The sequence below is a fragment of the Artibeus jamaicensis genome, unplaced genomic scaffold (assembly GCF_021234435.1).
Source record: "Artibeus jamaicensis isolate MK-2021 breed Jamaican fruit bat unplaced genomic scaffold, CSHL_Jam_final scaffold_1019, whole genome shotgun sequence".
In the NCBI taxonomy this organism is placed as follows: domain Eukaryota; kingdom Metazoa; phylum Chordata; class Mammalia; order Chiroptera; family Phyllostomidae; genus Artibeus; species Artibeus jamaicensis.
Window position 1 is genome coordinate 31,026,375 of NW_026522025.1, and position 22,979 is coordinate 31,049,353.

Genomic DNA, 22,979 nt, shown 5'->3' on the forward strand with positions numbered 1-22,979 from the left:
TTTCTTTTTCCTTCTCAGCAGGGGAAAAAGCACAGGATAAGTTCTTTGGTCTTTGTCCAGTTTTCAATTTAAATTCTAGAAGGGATGGAACTCAACACTTTTCTTGGAAATGAGACTACATCATAACAGATTTCATTGTCAGGAAATTCCTTTCTGCTCTGATATTCAGATCACATGTTCACTTGTATACTTCACCCCACTTTTCCCAATAAGAATTCTATTTATGTACTGATACACTTTTGATTCAGTTCATCCTCTTGTCTGCTTCAAAAAGACAAATTTCCCTTTTAGATTAAATATGAATCTCTTGAAATACCATTTAGTTGTCTCCCCAGTAATATTGTTGAACGACACAATTCTACACAAACTTTTTACTGTATGAGGGAGAAGGCTCCTGAGGTTGCTTGAGGGCGTACACATATCTCAGATGGCAGGGCCTTATTCCCTATGAACCCCATTTCCACTGTCACTTTTATACAAGGGTCTTTGTGGCATTACTGTCTTTAGCTTCCCTTCTCCAATTTCTACCTCAAGTTGTATATATTTGTGTTCTACAAGTTTCTCCTAGACTCATCTTCTCATTATGTTTTCATATTTCTAATCTTTCTAAGTCTCTTTAATTAAAGCCTCTGACTTGCTTTAGGTCTAAACTTATTCCAATTATACACTAAAAATGAATCTCACTAATGTCCAATTTTATCTTTGTTTTCTTAACCATTAAGTACACAGATGCAACACAGATGTAGTAATCCTTTTTATAGTCATGTTGCAAATTCATAACTGTATAAATTCCAATAAAACCAGGAACATTTAATTTTCATATGTGAGATCATAATGTATAGAGCTGCCATAAGGTATAAATTAAGCCAGGTATATCATAAATACACATATATATTCCAACAACACTAAAGAGTGTTTCTTTTAATTACTGCTAGGTGTTTCAAAGCACAGCATGAAACTGGTCACCACAACACCCCTGTGGGATAGTCACAAGAATGGGTGGAAACAGGATAAAAGGTACAGAATTTACAATAAGACGCAGCTCGTTATGTGACAAGTGTGGCCAACTCTGTGAGTACGGATGGCTCAAACAACCGTTTGGAGCTGCTGATTTTCCAAACCAAACATAAGAAATGGTAGCTAACTGCACTGGTTCAGCCTTTACACAGGACATTGTACCAGGTGCTACCCAAGTATAAAGGACCCATTCAGTCATTTCAAGTGGGTAAGTTGCACGTAAGTCCCAAAGGCAAGAATGGGCAACTGAGGGTGAGCTGGTGTGTCACACAGCCTTTTCAAAGCTTTGTGACTGACACAGGTGATCCTAGAATTTGGTTTGCATCTAAACAGAAAAGTTTTCATCCCATACAATTCAGTATACTAAAAGCCAAGGTCTAATTAAAATAAGCACTATGCCAATCAGGTGCAAAAGAGGGGTTGTTATTAGGAATAAGGACTTTGTAAGTCAACTCAAGAGATTAGAAAATACATCTTAAAAATTTTTTAGGTCGTTTAATTGCTTTTCAGAAAAACAAAAAACTGTACCCACCCACTAACAATCACCCAACAGCTGGTCAATGCATAGTCCTCTGAAGTCTGGGCATTTTCTTCCCCCAGAAGCACTCAATTTTGACTGCTAGTGCTCTTGGTAGATTCACTTTTCACTGAAAAAACAAAACAAAACATACAGTCAAGTGTTTATACTGTTTTTGTTTAGCCTGTTCTGTTTTTCCTCTTCTCTCCTTCCCACAGCACTGCTCACAAGCACAGACAAACTGTGTCATGTCCCAGGCAGCCAGGATATAGGGTTCTGGCCATAATAAATACAGAAATGATGTCTGAAAGTGGCAATTATGTTTTGTGAGGTAACATCCTTCCTGACTGTGTGGAAGACTTGGGAATGGTTGCTTCAGTGTGGTTATGATCCCATACTTGCACCATTGAATAGATCACTATTATCACAAAGCCTAGCCAAGTGTGGTTGGAATAAATTTTTCCATGTGTTTTTTTTTAAACTTAAAATTGAGAGTCAATATACATTCGGTGAATGTGGGCTAACAGAAGACTAGCTAATCGTCACCTCTGTCCTTTTACAGGAAAGAAGACTTAGAGCAGAAAAGCAGTTCCTTTAAGAGAACTCCTGACAAGAGCAAGCAAGTCTACGATTACTCACTAAGCTGAGAGGTCCTTGAGAATAGAGACTGGACCTTTCCTCCGTAGAACATTCCCCCAGTGTAGCACGTTTGCTGAATCGATATAACTGCAAGTCACTCTATCTTTTAGTTGTTGTTTTTTTAATTTGCAAAATGGGAACCAGAGTGAGTGCTCTATTTATTTCATTGTATAGTGAAGCTAAGAGGAAATAAGGTACAAAAACACTATGAAAATTAAGGTTAAAATACAGAATATTTTGCTTGACACCTATAGCCATTCATCTCCCCTGTGTAGATAAGAAAAATAAAGCTCAAAAAGGCAGCGTGAATGCTCAAGGGCCCAAAGCTAATGAGAGTTGGTGCTGGAGGTCATAAACCTGGATCTTGTGTCATCTTCCAATCGCCAAGTTCTTTGGGGTTTGCTGATAGTACCTAGATTTAAGATTGTACCAGCAACCAAAGTGGTGTTTACTGAATTCTTTTTTATGAGAAAGGGCTTGAAATAGCTCCCAATCCTTGTGGAATTTTATGAACTCTAGCAGAGTCCTTCGAGTGTCTTTATGATATTACAAGTTAGTTGTTTTCTCTTCTGACGTTCTCAGCACTTGATGCAAACTCTAAAATAGCACCTACTGCACTGTAAAGTTTATACCTGTGTTCCTGTACCTGAGGTCTATCCCCACCCCCCACCCCCCACCCTATCACCTCACACAAACGCTGAAAAAGGAAGAAAAAGAGGGGAGAGATAAGGGAGGGGAAAGGGAGGCAGAATAGATGAAAGGACCCCTTGGTCCAATGAGATTGACATGTGAGTAGTTGTACTGCCATGGTATTTTTTTTTACCAATTCAAGTAATAAATTTTGGGTTGGATTCCTTCTCAAAGGCAGAGGCATTTTCTAATTTGGAGTTATCTTAGAACAACAGAGAAATATTATTCTGCTGTTATTTTTAAATTAACGGGGCTTTGGCATTGCAGTTTGCAGAAGACTTTTCCCTTTCTTTGATCACTGAAGTTGCCCAGTTTTCTTTTTTTCATAGAGCTCCATTCTTTCCCCCCAGACTGAAATGCAGCATGCTTCTGAGTCATTTGATCTACTAATTAATTTTGGCAAATAAGAAGCCAGGAAGCACGTAACACCATTCTGATCACTTTGCACAGGACTGATACAAGATGGGTGGACAGCACACCACGTTTCCAATCTAGTGGGCTACCTTAACTGCTTAACCTTTTATAACCAGCTTTTTTCATTCCTTAAAAAGCAAACAAACAAACAAAACTCATCTATCACCCATCAATATAGGCAGACTTTGGAAAAAGTAAATTACGGCAATCTATAATCATAACAAACATTGTAACAACCATCAACTGTGAAAACTACTGAATCCCAGCCCAGAAACACATTTTTTCAAAACTAGAAGAGAGACACCTTGTGCTATGAACTCAAGATTAAAATCCAACATTCTGGCTCTGGAGAGAGAAAGAATTTCAAGGCTTTCCAAAGAAAATGTCCTGTTCTTATATAACCTCCTTCTGCATTAAGGGACCACCCTGCAGAATATCCAATGGTTGTGAGAAGGTACAATTTGAAAAAAAGACACCTTGAAGTGCTTACACAAAGAAACGCATGTACAGGAAGACCTCACATTATTTTTTAAGGTACGTGTATTGAGGACGTGACAACACGGGTGTGGCCCTTCAAATCCTGTCCGAGCCCCTTTAGTTCTCTGCCCCAGCAGCCCTAAACGATCCTCTGTGCCGAGAGCAGGAGTCACTTGTGCTTCCTATAAATAAGCTGAACATCATATACCTACCGAAAATGAGCAAATTTTACTTAAGAAGGTTCCAAGTGCACTACAAAAGCAGCCTTTTCTTTTCGCTTCATTACAGGAAGCCTTACTTCAATGTGCATTCCTAAACAAGGTGAAAGAGGAGCTGTGTGTGCTGTGTTTATTTACACAGACAGTGTTTGCCCTGGCTTGTCCCCCACATTACTCAACAACTCTCCCTGAAACCAACATTTAGAGTGAGGGCTATGTGAATTATATTAAGGGGAAAGTAAGATTTTTATACAGCTTGAAAAAAGGTGAAACTGGTCATTTAAAACTAAAATTTCTAATTTAATTTGAGAAAACAGAATATTCTTGATCAAACTGTGAAAAACAGAAAGCGAAGAATTAATGTCAAGATTTAGAAATCCATAAGTGATTATTAGAAACTTCACATTTGCTAATTAAATATCTACTTTCAAATTGTGACACTGACAAAAATTTTGGCCACTTGGGAAAAAATTTTTCTCCTATTAACTTTTGTGAAGAAAAACAATGCTATTATATACATAAACAGAGAACATCTTACAACAAAGGTTACTGCCTGTTCCAGTCTATAATGCTGCACAGTAATAAAACTCAAACCACATATTTCAAGTAGTATTATCTTAAAAAATAAAGGTGAGTCCAAGGATTTTATGGTCCTCTGGAGCTTGTTACAATGAAACCTTCCTGCACCTAATAACTCTTAGCCAAAGTGGTATCTAATGGTTTTGAGTTAAGGTAAGCAACCTTTCTACCTTTTTAAAAGTTAACTTCTGGATTTTCTTCATCCCCTCAAATCTGCATTCACAAACACAACTAGCTTACTTCAATCACTATTTGCAAATAAGGATAAGTCATTTTATACACTGAACTTTTACATATACCACTTCCAGTTCTATACTTCCTTCCAAATCTACTATTCACCAAAGAGGAAAATATCTAGTTTTAAAGTTTCACAAAAATGCCAAGGAGTATAGCCAAGGAAACAAAAAATCAGAAAATAAAAACAATGGGTTTGAAAATAAAAGGAGATAAAGAGTCAGGGAATGGCACTTGACTCCACAGCACATTGTTCTAAATGGCAGCCCAACTTTCAAAATGCTGTTCCTGGTAACATTTCTCTTTTTATATGGTGGGATACTAACAATGTTTTTGCAATCCCTCATTTTAGGAATCTCTTTAAAACAAAGGGGATTTTAACTCAGGAGTTAAATTTAGCCAATCACGACAGACTGATGCTTAAAGACTATTGGCTTAAAAGAAGACAAAAACACATATAACTCCAATAAGGCAGAGAGTATCCTTTTACAGCCAGACATTTACTTAAACTGACCTAGTTATTTCAAAATTATAATATAAGCTCACACGTGCTCAAACCAGACAGAGGTAGCATCTCACTCATTTGGTTGTTTACGGTATTAAAGCTATAGAGTAAATTCAGGTAAGAGTGTCAATCTAGTGTGAAAATACATATATAAAGAAGTACAGACAGCTCTAATTGCTTCAGTTTCACTACAGTTATTCTGAGCATTGCAGGAACAAATTTATACTTACCCTGGTAAAGAACTTGCATGTCATTACTGGATTCTTTTAATACCACATGTAACGTTGGGTACTCAATGATCACTTTGTTCCTCAAATTGTCAAGGAGACTTTTGTGAGGATCCAGTTCGTAATACCTTACAATATAAAAGCAAAACAAGAAGGTGGTCTCAGTGTTAAAAATTACTCATAAATGAAATGTATCAGTTTCATACACAAAAAAATTTTTAAATGGTGATAACACTATTTCAGTAGTTATTTTCTTATAACATAGTAAGCTTAATACTCCTAAAAAACAGATAAAAGAGCTATTTTTATGGAGGTTCTAAAGCTATAGAAAAAGCGTATCAAGAAACTTCTGGCTTTTGACTTCCATTCAAGAGGGCTGTGCAGAAAAACACAGCTTGTGTCTTCACACAACCACATCAAAATTACAACTAAACTATACAACAACCATTATTCAGAACTGCCAGAAATTGAGCTGAATGAAAGTCTTACAACTATGCAATTAAAGAATAAACCACACTGAGACTGGCAGGAAGGGCAGAGACGTGGATTGAGCTGATCCCATACCCACATGTGGTGGATAAAAACTGGAAGGGGTATCTCTGGGAGTGAGGGGTCCTGGCCCCATACCAAAACTGCCCAGCCCAGGGTTCCAGTGCCAGGAAGAGAAGTCACCATAACTTCTGGCTGTAAAAACCAGTGGGGATTGAGGCTGTGGTAGACAGACACTTCTAGAGTCCCAGGCAGTTCCTCTTAAAGGGCCTGTGCATGGATTTACTTGGACTCATTCCCTCTGAGCTCTAGTGCTGGGGAGAAAATGAAGTGTCTGGCATTAGGGTGAGAGCTGGGGGGCAGCTTTCCCTCAGAGAAGCGCTGGCCCTCCCCTCACAGAGCAGGCAGATGGTCATCACACTTGAGACTCCATCAGCCTGGCTCACAGTGTCTGCCCCACCCTGGGGACTCCTTGATGCTCTACCCCATCCAAATTTTGAGCCCACCCAAGCTGTTTCCAGTGGCTTTCCCATACGAATGGTTTATCTTGGCTCAGGCTTCTGATTTTCTTAAATTCTCATAAACAAGCAGCACCTGGCCTTAGCAAGCCCTGTACCTCTTGTTAAGTGGCTTTAGGCCTGGCACAAGCAGCAGCTGGCCTTGGTTTACAACTTAGTCTCTCCTGGGCACCTCCAAGCTCAGCACAAATAGCAGCCATCTGCAGATCACTTGTAGCTTATGCTGAGAAGCCCAAGACAGAACACCAGTGGTGGCTGACCTTGACCTGCACCTCCTGGGAGGCCCCAGAGCCTATGCACTCTGGTCAGTTTACAGACCACATTGGAGCACCACCACCCAACTGCCTTGACAAGTGACACACTCAGAGGTAGAGACTCAATGGGTAACAGAGCTCTGCTGAAGTAAGTCCTGCTTTGAGAAATGGGCTCCTGCATAGCTGATTATCCACAGTGGTCAAGGTTAGCAGTCAGAAGTCACAGCCAGTCCTTGCAGCTGATCAGCCTGGTTAAATTCCTCAAACTGACCTGCCAACAGCGATCAAGGCTCAACTAAAAGAGGAGGTCATATAATGCCCACATGGTAGGTGAACCTTGAATACCCTGGTTGGGTGACAGGGGAGGCTGTGCCACTGAACCCACAGGACACTTATTACATTATGCCTCTCTTCCAAGCCAGAGAGTTGTAGCGGGAGTTTACCTGATATATAGAAACAAACACAGGGAGACTGCCAAAATGAGGACATAAAGAAACTTGGTCCAAATAAAAGAGCAAAACAACATTTCAGACAAAGAACTAAACAAAATGGAGACAATCTACTAGATGCAGAGTTAAAAATACTGGTTATAAGAATGCTCAATGAACTTAGGGGAAGAGTAGATGAACTCAAAGAGAACTTCAACAGAACAAAAAAGGACATGGAACCCTGCCTTATGTAGTTCAGTGGATTGGGTGCTGGCCAGTAAACCAAAAAGTTGACAGTTCGATTCCCAGTCAGGGCAAATGCCTAGGTTGCAGGCCAGGTCCCCAACTGGGGGCATGTGAGAGGCAACTGATCTATGTACATCTCACATATCGATGTTGCCCTCCCTCTCTTCCCCTCTAGAAATAATCTTAAAAAATGTTATGGGGGAAAGCAAATATTAAAAAATAAAAAAAGTAAAGGACATGGAAATCATAAAAAAGAACCAGTTAGAAATGAAGGCAATGAAGGATTTACAGGAAATCAACAGTAGAGGAGATGAAGCCAAAAATCAAATCAGTGATTTGAAATATAAGGAAACAAAAACATCCAATTAGAACAGCAGGAAAAAAAGAATCCCCCCGAAAATGAGGATAGTGTAAGGGGCCTCTAAGACAACTTCAAGCATACCAACATTCACATCACAGGGGGGCCAGAAGAAAAGAGAGAGCAAGAAACTAAAAACGTATTTGAAGAAATAATGACAGAAAAATTCTCTAACTTGGTGAAGGAAAAAGACATACAAGTCCAGAAAGTGCAGAGTCCCAAGCAAGACGAATCCAAAGAGGCCCTACCAAGACACGTCATAATTAAAATGTCAAAGGTTAAAAACAAAAAAATGTTAAAAGCAGCAAGAGAAAAGTAGTTAGTTATCCATAAGGAGATCCCATAAGAATGTCAGCTGTTTTCTCAAAAGAAACTTTGCAGGCTAGAAAAGATTGGCAAGAAATATTCAAAGTGATAAAAGCACGGACCTACAACCAAGATTCCTCTACCCAGCAAAGCTATCACTTAGAATCAAAGGACAGATAAAGAACTTCCCAGACAAGAAAAGTGAAATAAATTATCACCACTAAATCAGTATTTTATGAAATGTTAAAGGGTCTTCTTTAATAAGAAGTTCAAAAATATGAACAATAAAATGGTAATATATCAATAATTGAATCTAATAAACAAGCAGAAGAGAAACAGAACGACAGATACAGAGAATGTTTCGATGGTTGCCAGATGGGAATGGGTTCAGGCAGATGGGTGAAAAGGGTGTAGAGATTAAGAAGTACAAAATGGCTTTTACAGAATAGCCATGGGGATGTAAAATACAGCATAGGAAATATAGCAGCCGAAGAATATATATGCATGACCCATGGACATGGACTATGGTGTGGGGACTGCCCGAGGTAGTAGGAGAAGGGGCTGGGTGAAGGGGGACCAAAAAGGGAAAATTGGGACAATTGTAATATCATAAATAATAAAATATAATTTTAATTAAAAAGAAGCAAACTGTCCATCAGCAGATGAATAAAGATATGATATATAATGGAATATTACTCAGCCACAGAAAATGAAATCTTATCATCAGACAACATGGATAAATCTAGAGGGCATTATGCTAAGTGAAATAAGTCAGTCAGAGAAAGACAAATACCATATGATCTTATATGTGGGATCTAAACAACAAAAAACAGTAACAAACTCAAAAAAAGCATATCAAATAAACTGACATTAGGAAAACTCTAAAATCATTCATTTTCATACAAAGTAAGGAGTAAAGACTTTTACATATCTATTTTTAATGTATCATAAAATTTTCTTGGTTAAAATAATACCTAAAAATTCAAAAAACGGGCACATTATTTATATCCATGATAAATAATTTGTAGCATGATGTCAGTAAAATAACTGGCTACGAAATACTTTTGTAAAAAGTTCTTTCTAATTAAATATGGCCTTACTTTATTTAAAAATTAAAAAAAAAAACAAAAAAAAACACCCCAGATCTGAGTTCCTGAATGAGTCAAAAGCACTAATTTTAAGAAATGTGGAGTTTATCAGTCATAGTATCCAGACATAGCTATCCAATGTATCACAGATGGTTAGGTACTTGTATTCCTTAAGGTATGAAATTCTTGTGTCATTACTTAAAAAAACTGAGTTGATTAAAGATATATTTCCCTAACATTCTCCCTTGCCTGCTTCTGGGCTAGGAGAAAAAGGGGCGGTATTTCAGCTAGATTACTGGGAGTTGCATATGGGAATGTGTTGTCATGTTAATATCATGTCACGTCAAAGAGGAAAAAGAGAACATGTTCACCAACGCAGTGCAGATGCTCTCTAAATTTTCTTCACTATCTCCACCAATGATAGATATTCACACGCACAACAAAAATCCCAAGGGATACCCAGCCTGAAAGCTGTAACTCAATACTTTTTCCTCCCACTCAAAAAAGCACAGTGGAACACAAGAGATCAAGAGTGAGGTGATCGCTGGGATACACCTGAGTCTGCTGTAATTTTGTTTAAAGAGCAAATCCTTCTCACACTTGGGTATTTCTTAATCAGTAACAAATTATTTACTCCATAACTCAGCAGTAGCACACTTACTAAGAACTGGTGTCGTGATTTCTTTGTGTTCTAAGTTTGTGCCATGTAAGAGAAAACAGAAGTACTTAAAATGCAAAGTCAAGCCTACTATAAAGAACTAATTTCTTTCTAAGAAGGTGACAAGTTAGAGGGCAAATGTAAAGCCAAAACTCTCCTTATGTTTGACTGACTGCACACCTCACCCTGGGAATTAAATTCTTTATTTTAGAATCGTAGAATATTTTTTGTGTTGAAAAGAAACTTGAAATGCAAAATACTCAGTTTTCCTAAACCAGCCACCCTGTGCCCATAGGCCACAGAACACATACATTCTTCTCCCTGTGTAATATAATACAGATGTGCTTACAATATTTAAAAGTGGTTCCAGCATCCAAGGATTAAATGTTTAACATCTTTTAAACATTATTTCCCTTTGAAATAAGCATCATTAAAAAAGCTAACAGTAAATATACCAAAGAAAAAAATGAGATTGGATTAGAATCAAAGTATGACATTAACTTACAAAATAAAATATAAAATGGACATAACTAAATTTTTCTTAGGAGGAAACAAGACTTGAATTCTCAAACAGAAACTTTTCCAGTGGTATCCTATAAACACTTGCAGTAACTTATTCTCTGTGCATTTTAACTGAATCATCAAGCTTCTATTAGGAGAAATTTCCCAAATAAGGAAATGTTTCCTACTTAATTCAATTTTTGGTAAATAATTTTCAGTGTTTACTTAATGTTTTCGGCATTTTATTTCTTTTTATAGTATTTAATATTTGTTAGGTTTCTGCAGATTCCCAAAGCTGGAGCAATGGGTAAAAAAAAAACCAAACTTCTTCAACAGCCACATGGTAACCAGAGCCAAATTTTATAGGTTCCCTGCACAGGAACATTTGGAGATACTTAAACATTACCAGGTAATAAGTTATGTATGTGCCAACCAGGCACTGCACAAAGTACTTACACTGCAAATATTTACCAAAATTTGTAATACATTTGAAAAATATTTTATTCAAATGAAAATGAAATCTGGTATGTTGTGTGGTTTTGATTAGAACTAATGAACTTTCTTTAGTCTTTACTCTAAAATGTTGCGAAGTGCTAATCACAGCAATATTGCTATTGTGTCAGTAAGCTTCCAGGCCTCAGCTCTCCAGCCTGTTCATTAAAGAGGCCAGACTTCACTAGATAATCTTTCAGCAGAAATGGGGAATTTCTTGGATTTTTCTACTACTAATGGCTACTCTTAGTCTACTATGATGATTTTCAACTGGTATGTCATGACAATTTTTAAAACAAGCAGTACCTGAGTATTTAGTCAGGGCCATGGACCTCTTTTTCCCTTAGGTTATCACATAAAAAAATGACAACAGCCAACACAACAGCCATTCAGTGCGAATGAATGAAAATTACATCTATTTTTTGGGTCATACTGGCAATACATTTTTGGTGTACCACAGAATTTTAGTAAGTAGTTTATGTGTGCCATAAGATGAACAGGTTGAAAATAACTGACTTAAGCCATGAATACTGTTTTAAATTTGTATTTAACTACGGTAACAACACATTCTTACAGAAACTTTAGCTTAGGACAAAGTCATTGAACTGCTTCATGTAACAAAGCAGTAACAAAGAAGGGTACTTTGTATATAAGTGCTGAAATACACAATTGTCATTTTATGCATTTTATATTTTAAATGTAGCCTTGCAACTTTAACTACAACCTTCAAACCATTATTTTATATCATATTTACATCAAAGCTTCTATTATCTTGAGGGAAACTGTACAGTCCAGCTTGGCACTGCCCAAAACATTTAGGGTTCAGTTCCTTTGCAAGCCATCAAGTCACTGAACCCTAAGAGACAGCTGCATCTTTTTGAAATTTTCAAAAACTATGCTGTTCCCATTAGTAGAATGGCCCTGCTACCCTAAGACAAACTACTTAGGTTTGCAAGAATTAAGATACCAACATTTGTCTTTTCTCTGACCCTCAGGGATCCTCTCAGACATTTCCTCTTGTTATTTCACTTGCTCTCCCTTATAGGCTTGCTGGCTGACCCTGCTCCAGGCAGCTCCACAGGGGCATGAGCAGGTCAGCCTGGCTCAGGAGGCCAAACAGGTGCTGCAGTGACTGACATTATATAAATAAAAGGTATCTTGATACTCAAGAATATGGCTCTGTTACCAACTTTCAAAGAAACTAGCCATGTTCCTGCTCTGTACTTTACTAGCATATTAGGATTTTTTAAAAAAGGAAACAGAAAATTATAAGAAAAAAAATGTCACAGGGCACTTTATTTGCCATCTGATCACTGATACCCCTTAGAGATCATTTCCCTTTCAATCCCCTAAAAATACTAAAACTAAATTGAAATAGTCTCCGACTTTAACATTATAATAGCAGGTCCTAGGTTACAGACTTTTTCCCACTATAAAATAAGGTCACTAGATGAGGTGAACACCAAGATCCCTCCAGCTCTAAAATTCCACAAGTTTGATATATGTATCTGCCAAAGGTAGCACAAAACCTACATTCTTAATAGTCATATTTATTTCTCAATCTAAGTTTCTGGGATAAAAGTGCAATTAACTGATTCCAAATGTACAAAGTTGAATCTTTGGCTGTTTAAAAAAAATTAACCCTAATATACATCAGTTTATTGTTATCTGGTAACTAAAGGTTTTTAAAGTATGGTTCATCCTCACATAAATTGAATTCAGTAAGATTTCTGAATTAGTTATAAACTAAGTGTTTTAGATTCACACTTTCCAAATTCCTTTAAAATAACACAAACTTAAAAGTACTAAATTTATTTTAAGCCTTGGCTGGTGTGGCTCAGTGGATTGAGTGCTGGCCTGTGAACCAAAAGGTTGCCAATGTGATTCCCAGTCAAGGCACATGCCTGGGTTGCCAGCCAGGTCCCCAGCTGGGGGCACGTGAGAGGCAACCAATCAATGTACTTTTCACACACATGGATGTTTTTCTCTCTTTCTCTCTCTCCCCCCCCCTTCCCTTCTTTCTAAAAATAAATAAATAAAATCTAAATAAAGAGAAAGCACTAAACTAATTTTCAGAGTAGAAAGAACCGATTAAGCAAACAAAATGGTTTTCAAAAGCCAAATGAAAACTAAGAAACCACATTGTTAATGAAGATCCAGAAGAGGAGAAAAAAGATATATAACCTCAAACTAAAATATATAAAACCAAACTAAGCACAGGAACAGACAGTTTTAACTCTTCTGTTCAGAAAACAAAGGTATTATTTAAAATTTCTCCAAATAACACCGTGTGACAATTTCTGTAACTCATATTGCCCAAGTCACACTAGAAACAGATCTTGTCAAAATAAAAATTTTTCTTATCTTTTAGTTTTCATATTTAAAGAATACAGGAATTAAATTAACAGTTTGCTGCACTTTGTTTTGGGAGTTCAATGCATCCACGCAAAGACTACACATGCTGGACACAGAGCACCGTTCATCAGCTGGTTAGTGCAGACATGTGCCCCCCATTCAGAAAGTCCCACAGGTAGAACTGCACCGGTAAAGGATCCCAGTCCATCCATTATACTCTGAAAATTTTAGGATGTGGTAAAATAATGACCAGGTATACATTTTAAAACATGCCTTAAAAAGGGCCTTGTAAAGCTCTTCCTTGTTCTAGATGCTACTTGTTCGGTCTTTCCTTATCCTCACTGTAAGCTCAATTACTTTTAAATGCAGAAGGCCTGGGTTCCAGTCCTATCACTGGTCCTTATGAGCTGTGACTCCCAAGGGCACTCAGTTTTCCTTATCAGTATAATGATGGAAAGAGTAACTATTCATCAGCTAGCCTGTAAACACTTGCCAAACTAGTATCAGTGGCCAGCCACCGATTATTTCTAATTATTTAAATAATTATTTAAAACAAAGTGCAGCAAACTGTTAATTTAATTCCTGTATTCTTTAAATATGAAAACCAAAAGATAAGAAAAATTTTATTTTGACAAGATCTGTTTCTAGTGTGACTTGGGCAGTATGAGTTACAGAAATTGTCGCATGGTGTTATTTGGAGAAATTTTAAATAATACCTTAATTAGGTATTAAATGAGTGGCCAGCACTGATTTACTATGTGGCCAGCCACATAGAAAATAACTCTCAGTAAATGTGCATTACTCTTGTATTATGAAGTGCAACATTCAAGTCAATATCCTGCCGAATTGACTGTGAATTTAAGAGTTTTTACTGTTGTTTTAATCTTAGAGATTACTTCCTTAGTAGAAGGAGGAAATGTTGAAAACAAAAAGTTCCATATGGCTGGCAGTTGACTATATTATGTATTTTTTTTAAAAATAACTTCTTTTAGCCAAGTAATTCCTTACATTTTTGGGACATACTCAAGTTCAGTATTAGCTACACAGTACTTCAAACAGACCACTCACCACTAACCACAAGGGAGCAGGTACCCAATCATGTTAGTTTTACATTTATTTTGACATAAATAGGATATTAGAAGAATATGAAGTTTCAGGAGCTTATTTTTAATGATACTGTCAACTGTCATTTCTGTACAAATGACTTGCTGAATCTAGATACACATATTTTCAACCTTTCTCCCAAGCTCCAAATCCTGGTTTGCAGCTATCTTCATACACATAATCTCATTAAACCTTAAGCTCCACATGTCTTAATCTCCTCATACCATATCCATTCCTTTGTCTGTTTTGTTTTCTTGTAAGTGAGGATTAAATGGGCTGGTTGTGTCCCTGGCATCCAGTAAACAGTAAGCAAATGCTGATTCTCATTCCTTGTCATTAGCACCATCATTCTTCTAGTAAGTGAGGTGCAGGACCTTACAGCCATCTTCCACTTTTCACTTACCACCTTGCCTTCATTATCCCCACCACCACCTCCCCGCAATGAGCTTCCTGTATGTCCTCTCCTCATCATTCTTCTGAGCAGTCTGCTGTTTGTCCGTGTCTGCGGCGGAGCCTGTCCTTTTCCCCCACGGAGTGTAATTTTTTATTCTTCGAGCATCAGAAAATGTTTTGTACTGCAATCTTGTATCTTGTATTTTATCCCAGTAAAATCTGTTCCATATGATGATAAATTCCTTTTTGAAGACAGCAACTGCCTTAGGTATCTTCATTTTTTAAATAGTATTTTCTGCAGGCCTGTCTTAGAGACTTCCCCATAGTAGGAAGTGAGGTAGCACTCTGATTCACTTAACTAAGGTGTGCCTGCTCTGTGCTAGGTGTTGATACCACTTTAATATTCTGAAGCATGATTTGGACAGCTTTTTCTATAAATGGCCAGAGTAATTCTTTTCGGCTTTGTGGGTCATATGGTCCCAACTGTCAACTCTGCCATTGTATTATGGCACATAAGCAGCTATAGACAATCATAAATGAGTGGGTATGACTGTGTTCCAGTAAGACTTGATTTATGAAAACAGTGACTGTATCATTTAACCAGTTGGGGGCTTCGGTTCTCAATATGTAAAAAAGGAAAAAGAGGGAAAAAGAGAGAAACAGAGAGAAATATTCTAGTAGCTGCCCAGTATACTTTCAAGTTCCTTCAGAAAGAAGTAGTATCTGCTCAGAGGACAAGCTCTTTGATATATAAATTTGATCTAAAGTATCAGCAGGTTAAGACTGATCAAGTCTGTATTTTTTCCTTAGTCTGTTAAAATTCACTGAACCCTTTTCATGGGGCTCTAAGCCCTAAAAGGTGAACCCTCAAGCTCACAGTCTAAGAGAGGAGATTGATTTGTGGTAACTGCCACAACAGACATGAACTTAACACATAAGGTATAACAGGTACCCAAGGGAAGGCATGGACACTCCAGATGTGTTTTTGACAAAAACATACACCAGTTGCCTTCACTCTACTGCCAAAAATTGGCAATGTAAAGCCAAGATTTTAGACTTTAAGCCCAAGCCAAATTAAAGCATTCTCTGGGCTTTGATTTCACAAACATTACAGAAGATTATTACTCTTCTTAAGTACACTACCCTGTGGTACTCACACGGATTCTGCTGGTTGTTTCTCACCGTGCTGGTTGTAGTCAATAATTCTGGAACACTTCTTTTTTAAAAAAACCAACCAGCAAAGGTATGAGCTATTTCTCTTGGAAGATTTTATTTCTGTACAGAGAGGATTTTATTTTTTAAATTGCTTTACTTTCTTTGGATTTGTAACATGAAGTATTTAAAAATAATTTTTAGTGAGGGTAAGAGGAAAGATAATTTTTCCTCTCCCTTTTTAGAGAAATTACTTTTGCTCATGTACAAGTGGCAAGTGATATGTATCTGAACTCTGTTTGGCTTTTACTATACCCACCCACCAGCAAAGACCCTCCTCTACCTTAGAGCAGAGCTGACCTCCCAGTTCATGCTTCTTCATTAGATTCTGACTTCCCAGACTCAAGACGCCAGCTCTCAGTCCTAGTTGATTCTAAGAGCCTAGTGTCCCGCCTGCCTCTCCTCATAGTCCTGCCACATCTGTCTTTGCTTTTCACCCAGCCCCTGTGCCTACTGGCCAGTTGTTCTCCCTGACTGTAAGCATCTCCCCAACTGATCATTTAACCTGCATTCCTTCTTTCCTAGAACTAGAAAACCTGTACTTCCTCTTTCCTAGAATCTGCTTCACAGATTTCAGTGTCCACCAACAGTTGTTGAAAGTATAGATTTCCATCCAGCTCACCTTCAGAGGGTCTGGTTTAGTCATTCTTACACAGGACCTGGAAGACTGCGAATTTCACAGCTGTGCCTCCTAGGGAACCCTGATAGAAGTTACCCCTGGACCACACTTTGAGAAACAATGGCTGGAATGGTAAACTCCTTGAGGACATTGTTGGATCCCATTCAGTGTCTAACGTGTTTTCTATGTAGTATTTGGCAGATGTATATTCAGTTGAGTTGCTGAAGCTGTGTAAAGAAATGTTCTGTTTGCTATTAGGACAGATTTTTAAAAATCAAATTCTTATATCCTAAAAAAGATAATAGTCTGCACCCTTTGCCTAATTAAACCAGAAGTGGAAAATTAAATCATATCATTTAAGGCCGACAGAGAATGATTAAAGAATATACTCTGAAGGTATTCTAAATAGGAAAATTATAATATGTAATACTAAAAGGATTTTTTTAATGTCCTGACATTAGAAAACTGAAGGACTTGAAAATTAAGGTAATTTTGATATTAATGGTACAGAATTAAATATATATCTGAGAACATTAAAGGAATACAAGAATTTTTAGTATTAACTACTCTCAGATGCCCTTTCTTATGTGAATAGTCAAGATCATTTTTGCCTTTTAGTTAGATTCCTTGAAAACAACAGATGAAGGCAAGACTGGTGAATAACAGCAGTGTGTTCTCTGGATGGGATAACTTAAACTTCCTCTTGTTTTCTTTTTGGAACTTGAGCCTATTAATAAGTAGTGCAGACACAAGGGGAAATCTAAAAATCAGTAGTGAACAAGCTTGTATGTAGTAAATGATGTCATCAGGGCTCACTCATTACATTAAAAGATACATTTTTAAGAACACTGTATGGATATTCCTCAAATGAAATTAAACTACAATCCAGCAATTCCACTTCTGTGCATTTTTCTGAAGAAAACAAAAACCTTCATTCAAAAAGATATATGCACCCATATATGTACTGTAGCATTATTTACCATATAGGCAAGATATGGAAGCAATCTATTTATCCATTGATAAATGGATAAAGAAGATGTAGTACATGTATGAGGGAATATTACTCAGTCATGAAAAAGAATGAAACCACCCTAGCTTGTGTGGCTCTTTGGATTGAGCACCAGCCTACGCACCAAAGAGTTGCTGGTTCGATTCCCAGTCAAGGCACATGTCTGGGTTCTGGGTCATGTACCCAGTAGGGGGTGTGTGAGAGACAACTACACATTGATGTTTCTCTCCCTGTCCTTCTCCTTCCCTTCCACTCTCTCTAAAAATAAATAAATAAAATCTTAAAAAAAAAAAGAATAAAGTTGACATTTGTGCACAGGATGGACCTAGAGGATATTAATGAAATAAGCTGGACAGTTAAAGGTAAATACTGTATGATTTCACTGATATATGGAATCTAAAAAACAACTGACCAAATATTTGTAGATACTGAAAACAAACTGATGGTATATATTTGAAATGAGAGCCTCATCATGTGAATTGTAGACTTTGACCATCACATTCCTTTGGATCTGTTTTCAGTAAATTTACCCATTCCATGTTGCATAATAATTTGTAACCAACTATATATACTCTCCAGGTGGCATCACGACATGATTACTTGAAATTTCTAGATGATTCAGATATTTCATTTTCGCCAAAGAGCATCAACCTCATCTCCAGCGAGACTTCTCACTATAATTTATTATAACTACCAAAACTATGAATCCTGCATGTATTCCTGTATCCACTCTGTAACTCAGTCTTGCTGACTCTACCTTGTATACAGGATGGGGCAACAGTAGGTTTACAATTGTTTATGTGGAAAATAATATAGTAACTAATAATAATAATATAAGAATAAACTGTTTCATGTACTCACAACTGTAAACCTACTTTTGCCCCACTCTATATATACTTCCTTTAGAAAGCCTTTATCTTTTCAGCTCTAGTGAATACCTAATACTTCACCATTGTATTCCCAGTGCTTAGAACAGTGTTTAATACATGGTAGATCTCAGTAAATATGTGCTGACTGGGGAATAAGCAAACAAGCAAATAGTTGGGTGAAGGAACTCAGATCTGCTTTCTAGTCCCAACTCTGCATCTCCTTCAGTGACTCTGAGTAAGATACATCTCAGAGCTTCAGTGCCCTCATTTGGAAGACAAAATAGTCTACAGTAGTTCTTGCTAACTCTAAAGTAATATAAATTCTATGATGTAGTTAACTCATGAACTGTGTGACTAACTCTTTAAGCAAAAGCTTCTCTGAGGGACGTAATCATATTTTGAAAGTGACGCTTCCTAATAGAAATTGAGGATGTAAGAGTCTGTACTGATTAGAAGTTTGCATTCATTTTAGCACCAGAGAAGACATGTTTTGTTAACAAGAGTAAGGCTAATTAGAATCCCCTATGTTAACTAGGAGAAAATCTATGGAGAAAGAGGAATTTTAAGAACCAATTAAGTGAAAGAGGAGCTAGGGTTAATAAATGGAGTGCATAGATTGAGGGCACTGTGCAGCCTCAAAGAACATTTGGAGGTAGACAAGGAAAAGGAGACAATGCTTACTGAGTGTATCAACTTAGCTTTAGATTTCAGTTGTGAAACTCGTTCCAATGAAAATGTGATAGTGTTGTATTTGACTAGCACCCCAATAAACTAGGATGTATTTCTGTGTACCACCATTACCTAGCAGATTACCCGTACATGCTAGACCCAAATACGTATTTGAGGAATTAAACAATGAATAAATGCCACACTGCGTGACAGCATTTTCACATGCATTAATTCTAAAGGAGTATGCACTATATCTGTACAAGATGGGAATCTTTGGCTGTAAGAAATTGGCATACCTAAAGAAACCGAGTTACAGTTATAAAGCTAGGATTTGTATTCAGGCCTGTTTGTCTACAAAGTTTATGCTTTTTCTAAGCTAGTTTTGTCATAAATCACGCACGTAATTCCTGGTAAGTATGTTATTTCCCTGCTAGAGGTACTAAATTATCTTTAGGGTATAAAGTCTTATTACTGATACTAGTTTGGCAAGTGTTTACGGGTGTTATTTAAAATTTCTAATTTTAAATAATTAGAAATAATTATTTAAAATAATGCCTGTGCTAAGTATCTGACAGGCATTATCTCAAAGTTATCATCACAACCAAGCGACAGCATTTCTCTCTCGATCCCCACTATCAGATAGGAAAACAGAGGCTTAGTAACTTTCCAAGGTCTGTAACAAATTTAGAGAATAATCTACACTTGACAGAGAGTCTACTTTGATGCAGGTTTTTGAATAAAAGCAAGAAGGTTATTTTGAACATTGCATAATTTGGGTTAGTTTTGAGAAGCAGTAAATCAATAAATTTAGTGCTTGACATGGTGAAACTTCTGGGGTCTACCAACTCTATTCTGGAATTTAAAAAAATAAGATCTACTTCTCCATAGATTAAATATTCTGAAAAAATTATATTACTATTTCTTACCAGAATGATATCATTTCACCCTGAGGAAATCCTAATAGTAAAGTATTAGTATGAAAAGGCCATTTTTTGGGAAAATGTTTCTGAAAATGATGCCACTTCTACTTGAAACTCGACATGCCCCAAACCTGTCCAGAAAACAGGTCCATCTGTCAGAAAGCAGGTCCATGCCAGAAACTCCAGTCACCTTGGCTTCATGTCTGTTTTTCCTGCAGAACTGTAGCCTATTCATTCTTGTATAAACTCCAATTTTTATTTATATACATGGAAAATTAAATGTGCTTAATTAATGGTCTCTGAGTAAATTTGCACAAAAAATATCATCCCACAAAAGCTTAAACTACATCCTTATCAAAACCAGGATTTTATATACATATCAAAGCAGGAAGGTAAACATAGAGTAGACAATTTATCTGAACTTCTTTATGGAAATAAATGATTCCATTATAAGTCAAAATATAACAGAGACCTAAAATTTAATAGATTTGAAAAATTATAATTGCATGGATAGCAGCAAACCTGGGAGTATCCTGAATGCATTAGTCAGTAATAACTTAGCAGCAGTGTGGGCCTAGCATTACCAGTACAGGCTTCTCTGATTCAAAACCATTCATTTACACTTTGAGATTAGAAAGCTGGTAAGAAATGATGTGACAAGAGGGCAAGTGTGGCCTGGCTAACACAGCACCTTATATGAATTCTCCTCCACTGGGAATGTAAGTGCCATAGAAGCAAGAATGGCTTTCCTTACTGGCTGATACCACCCTAATGTTTAGAACAATACCTGCACCATAGTGGATACTCACTAAGTGTTTGCTGAATGAATACATGAAATACATGAGTTTACTTAAGAAGCCATATTAGCTTTTATAAGAAGATGCAAATTCAAACTTTGTGTATTTTGGAAAGAAAACTCCCAAATAGATCAACAGCAAATTTCTTAGGGTTAGACAGATGTTCATGATCGCCTAACTCTACCAATAAAAGTTGTGCAAGGAAAAATTAAATCCCGGGAAACATTTCAGATTGCTTTAGTTGATCAGAAATATCAGAAGACAATTGTTATAAACTCTCGAAAAATGGAAAAAACAACCAGTGAAATTGGAACCATCAAGTATTTGATAAAAAGATTTCACTCTGAAATTACTGAACATGCTAAATTTTTCATTTAAAATCAAACGACCACAAGGAAACTACTTGTTTTTGCCTTCTAAGCACTTTTCAGAAAATAAATCTTCCAATTTACATGTTTATCTTAAATTACAAACCTCATATTTTATAACCTATAATAATCTTACTTAGATGTTCTCTGAATGTAGTTTCCTTTATGGTATAATGTAATTAAGTATACAATCAAATATAAATGCTCATCCTAGCTTACCTATGAATGTATTATTTGGAGAACATTAAGGTTTTAAAATATTTATATAAAAAATAAAATAAAAATCTATTCCTAAATGTATCCCCATAACATCTAATTTTATTAAAAATATAATACAGGGAAGTTTTGTAGAATTAAGATAACTGTATCTTTTTTTTTTTTTTTTATTTTTTTGAATTGTTTATGCTGTTACAGTTGTTCTATTCCCCCCTTCATTCCCTTCCACCCTGCCCCCCCAACCCCCCGATTACTCCCCCTTTAGCTTATGTCCATGTGTCTCAAGTCCTTTAGGTTCTGTATTTCCCATACTATTCTTGCCCCCCCCATCTATTTTCTATCTACTGTCTATGCTACTTGTTTTCTGTACCTTCTCTCCCCGTCTTCTACTCCCACTCCCCTGTTGCTAACCCTCCTTGAGATCTTCATTTCTATGTTTCCACTCCTGATCTAGCTGTCCTTTTAGTTTGCTTTCGTTTTAGGTGTGGTTGTTGATAACTGTGAGCTTGTTGTCCTTTCACTGTTCATGTTTCTTTAACTTCTTTTTCTTAGATAAGTCCCTTTAACATTTCATATAATAAGGGCTTGGTGATGATGAACTCCTTGAATTTGGTCTTATCTGAGAAGCACCTTATCTGTCCTTCCGTTCTAAATGAAAGTTTTGCTGGGTAGAGCAATCTTGGTTGTAGGTCTTTAGTTTTCATGACTTGGAATATTTCTTTCCAGCCCCTTCTTGCCTGTAAGGTCTCTTTTGAGAAATCTGCTGACAGCCTGATGGGGACTCCTTTGTAGGTGATTGTCCCCTTAGCTCTTGCTGCTTCCAGGATTCTCTCCTTCGTTTTAATTTTGGCTAATGTAATTATTATATGCCTTGGTGTGTTCCTTCTTGAGTCCAACTTTTTTGGTACTCTCTGGGCTTCTTGGATTTCTTGGAAGTCTGTTTCCTTTGCCAGATTGGGGAAATTTTCTTTTATTATTTGTTCAAATAGTTTTTCCACTGGTGGTTGTGTCTTTCCCCCCTTCTGGTACCCCTATAATTCGGATATTGGAGCGTTTATAGATGTCCTGGAAGTTCCTAAGCTTCTCCTCATTTTTCTGAATTCTTATTTCTTCATTCCTTTCTGATTGATCATTTTTTCTTCCTTCTGGTTTACTCCATTGAGTTGAGTCCCAGTTTTTTTTTCATCTCTATGGGTTTCCTGTGGAATTCCATTCATTTCCCTTAATTTAGCCTTCATATGTTTCTCTAATTTGTGGCTATAGTCCACCAGATCTGTGAGGAAGCTGACGACCAGTGTTTTAAACTGTGCGTCTGAGAGATTTGCTATTTCTTCGTCACTTAGATTTATCTCCGGGACTTTGAGGTCCCCCTGCGACATTTTTGGTCTGTTCTGGCCCTTTAAGTGAGAGAAGCGGCGCCTTGGAGTCCCAGGTCGCTGGGTTGTGACGCTGTATGTGGGGGCGTGGTCAGAGCGGGGAAAATGGCGCTGCCGCCGGTCCCCGCTCACTCCCTCACCCGCGCGTAACCGGGCACCCACAGTCAACTCGCTGCCACCGCCTCCCCACTGACTCCTCCGTAGTCACTCACCCGGT

The 22,979-nt window shown here is 37.2% G+C and overlaps 1 protein-coding gene across 2 annotated transcripts in view; it reads right to left on the reverse strand.

Moving 5' to 3' along the window:
• Positions 1–741: 741 nt before the first annotated feature.
• ZNHIT6 (zinc finger HIT-type containing 6) overlaps positions 742–22,979 on the reverse strand; it is a 62,278-nt gene continuing 40,040 nt past the window's right edge. For both annotated transcript variants that reach the window (XM_037136534.2, XM_037136533.2), the window contains 2 exons: positions 5,521–5,645; positions 742–1,664 (listed from right to left, as the gene is read on the reverse strand). In XM_037136534.2, coding sequence (XP_036992429.2) covers positions 1,624–1,664; positions 5,521–5,645 — 166 coding nt within the window. In that variant the 3' untranslated portion in view covers positions 742–1,623. The remainder of the gene's footprint in view (positions 1,665–5,520; positions 5,646–22,979) is intronic.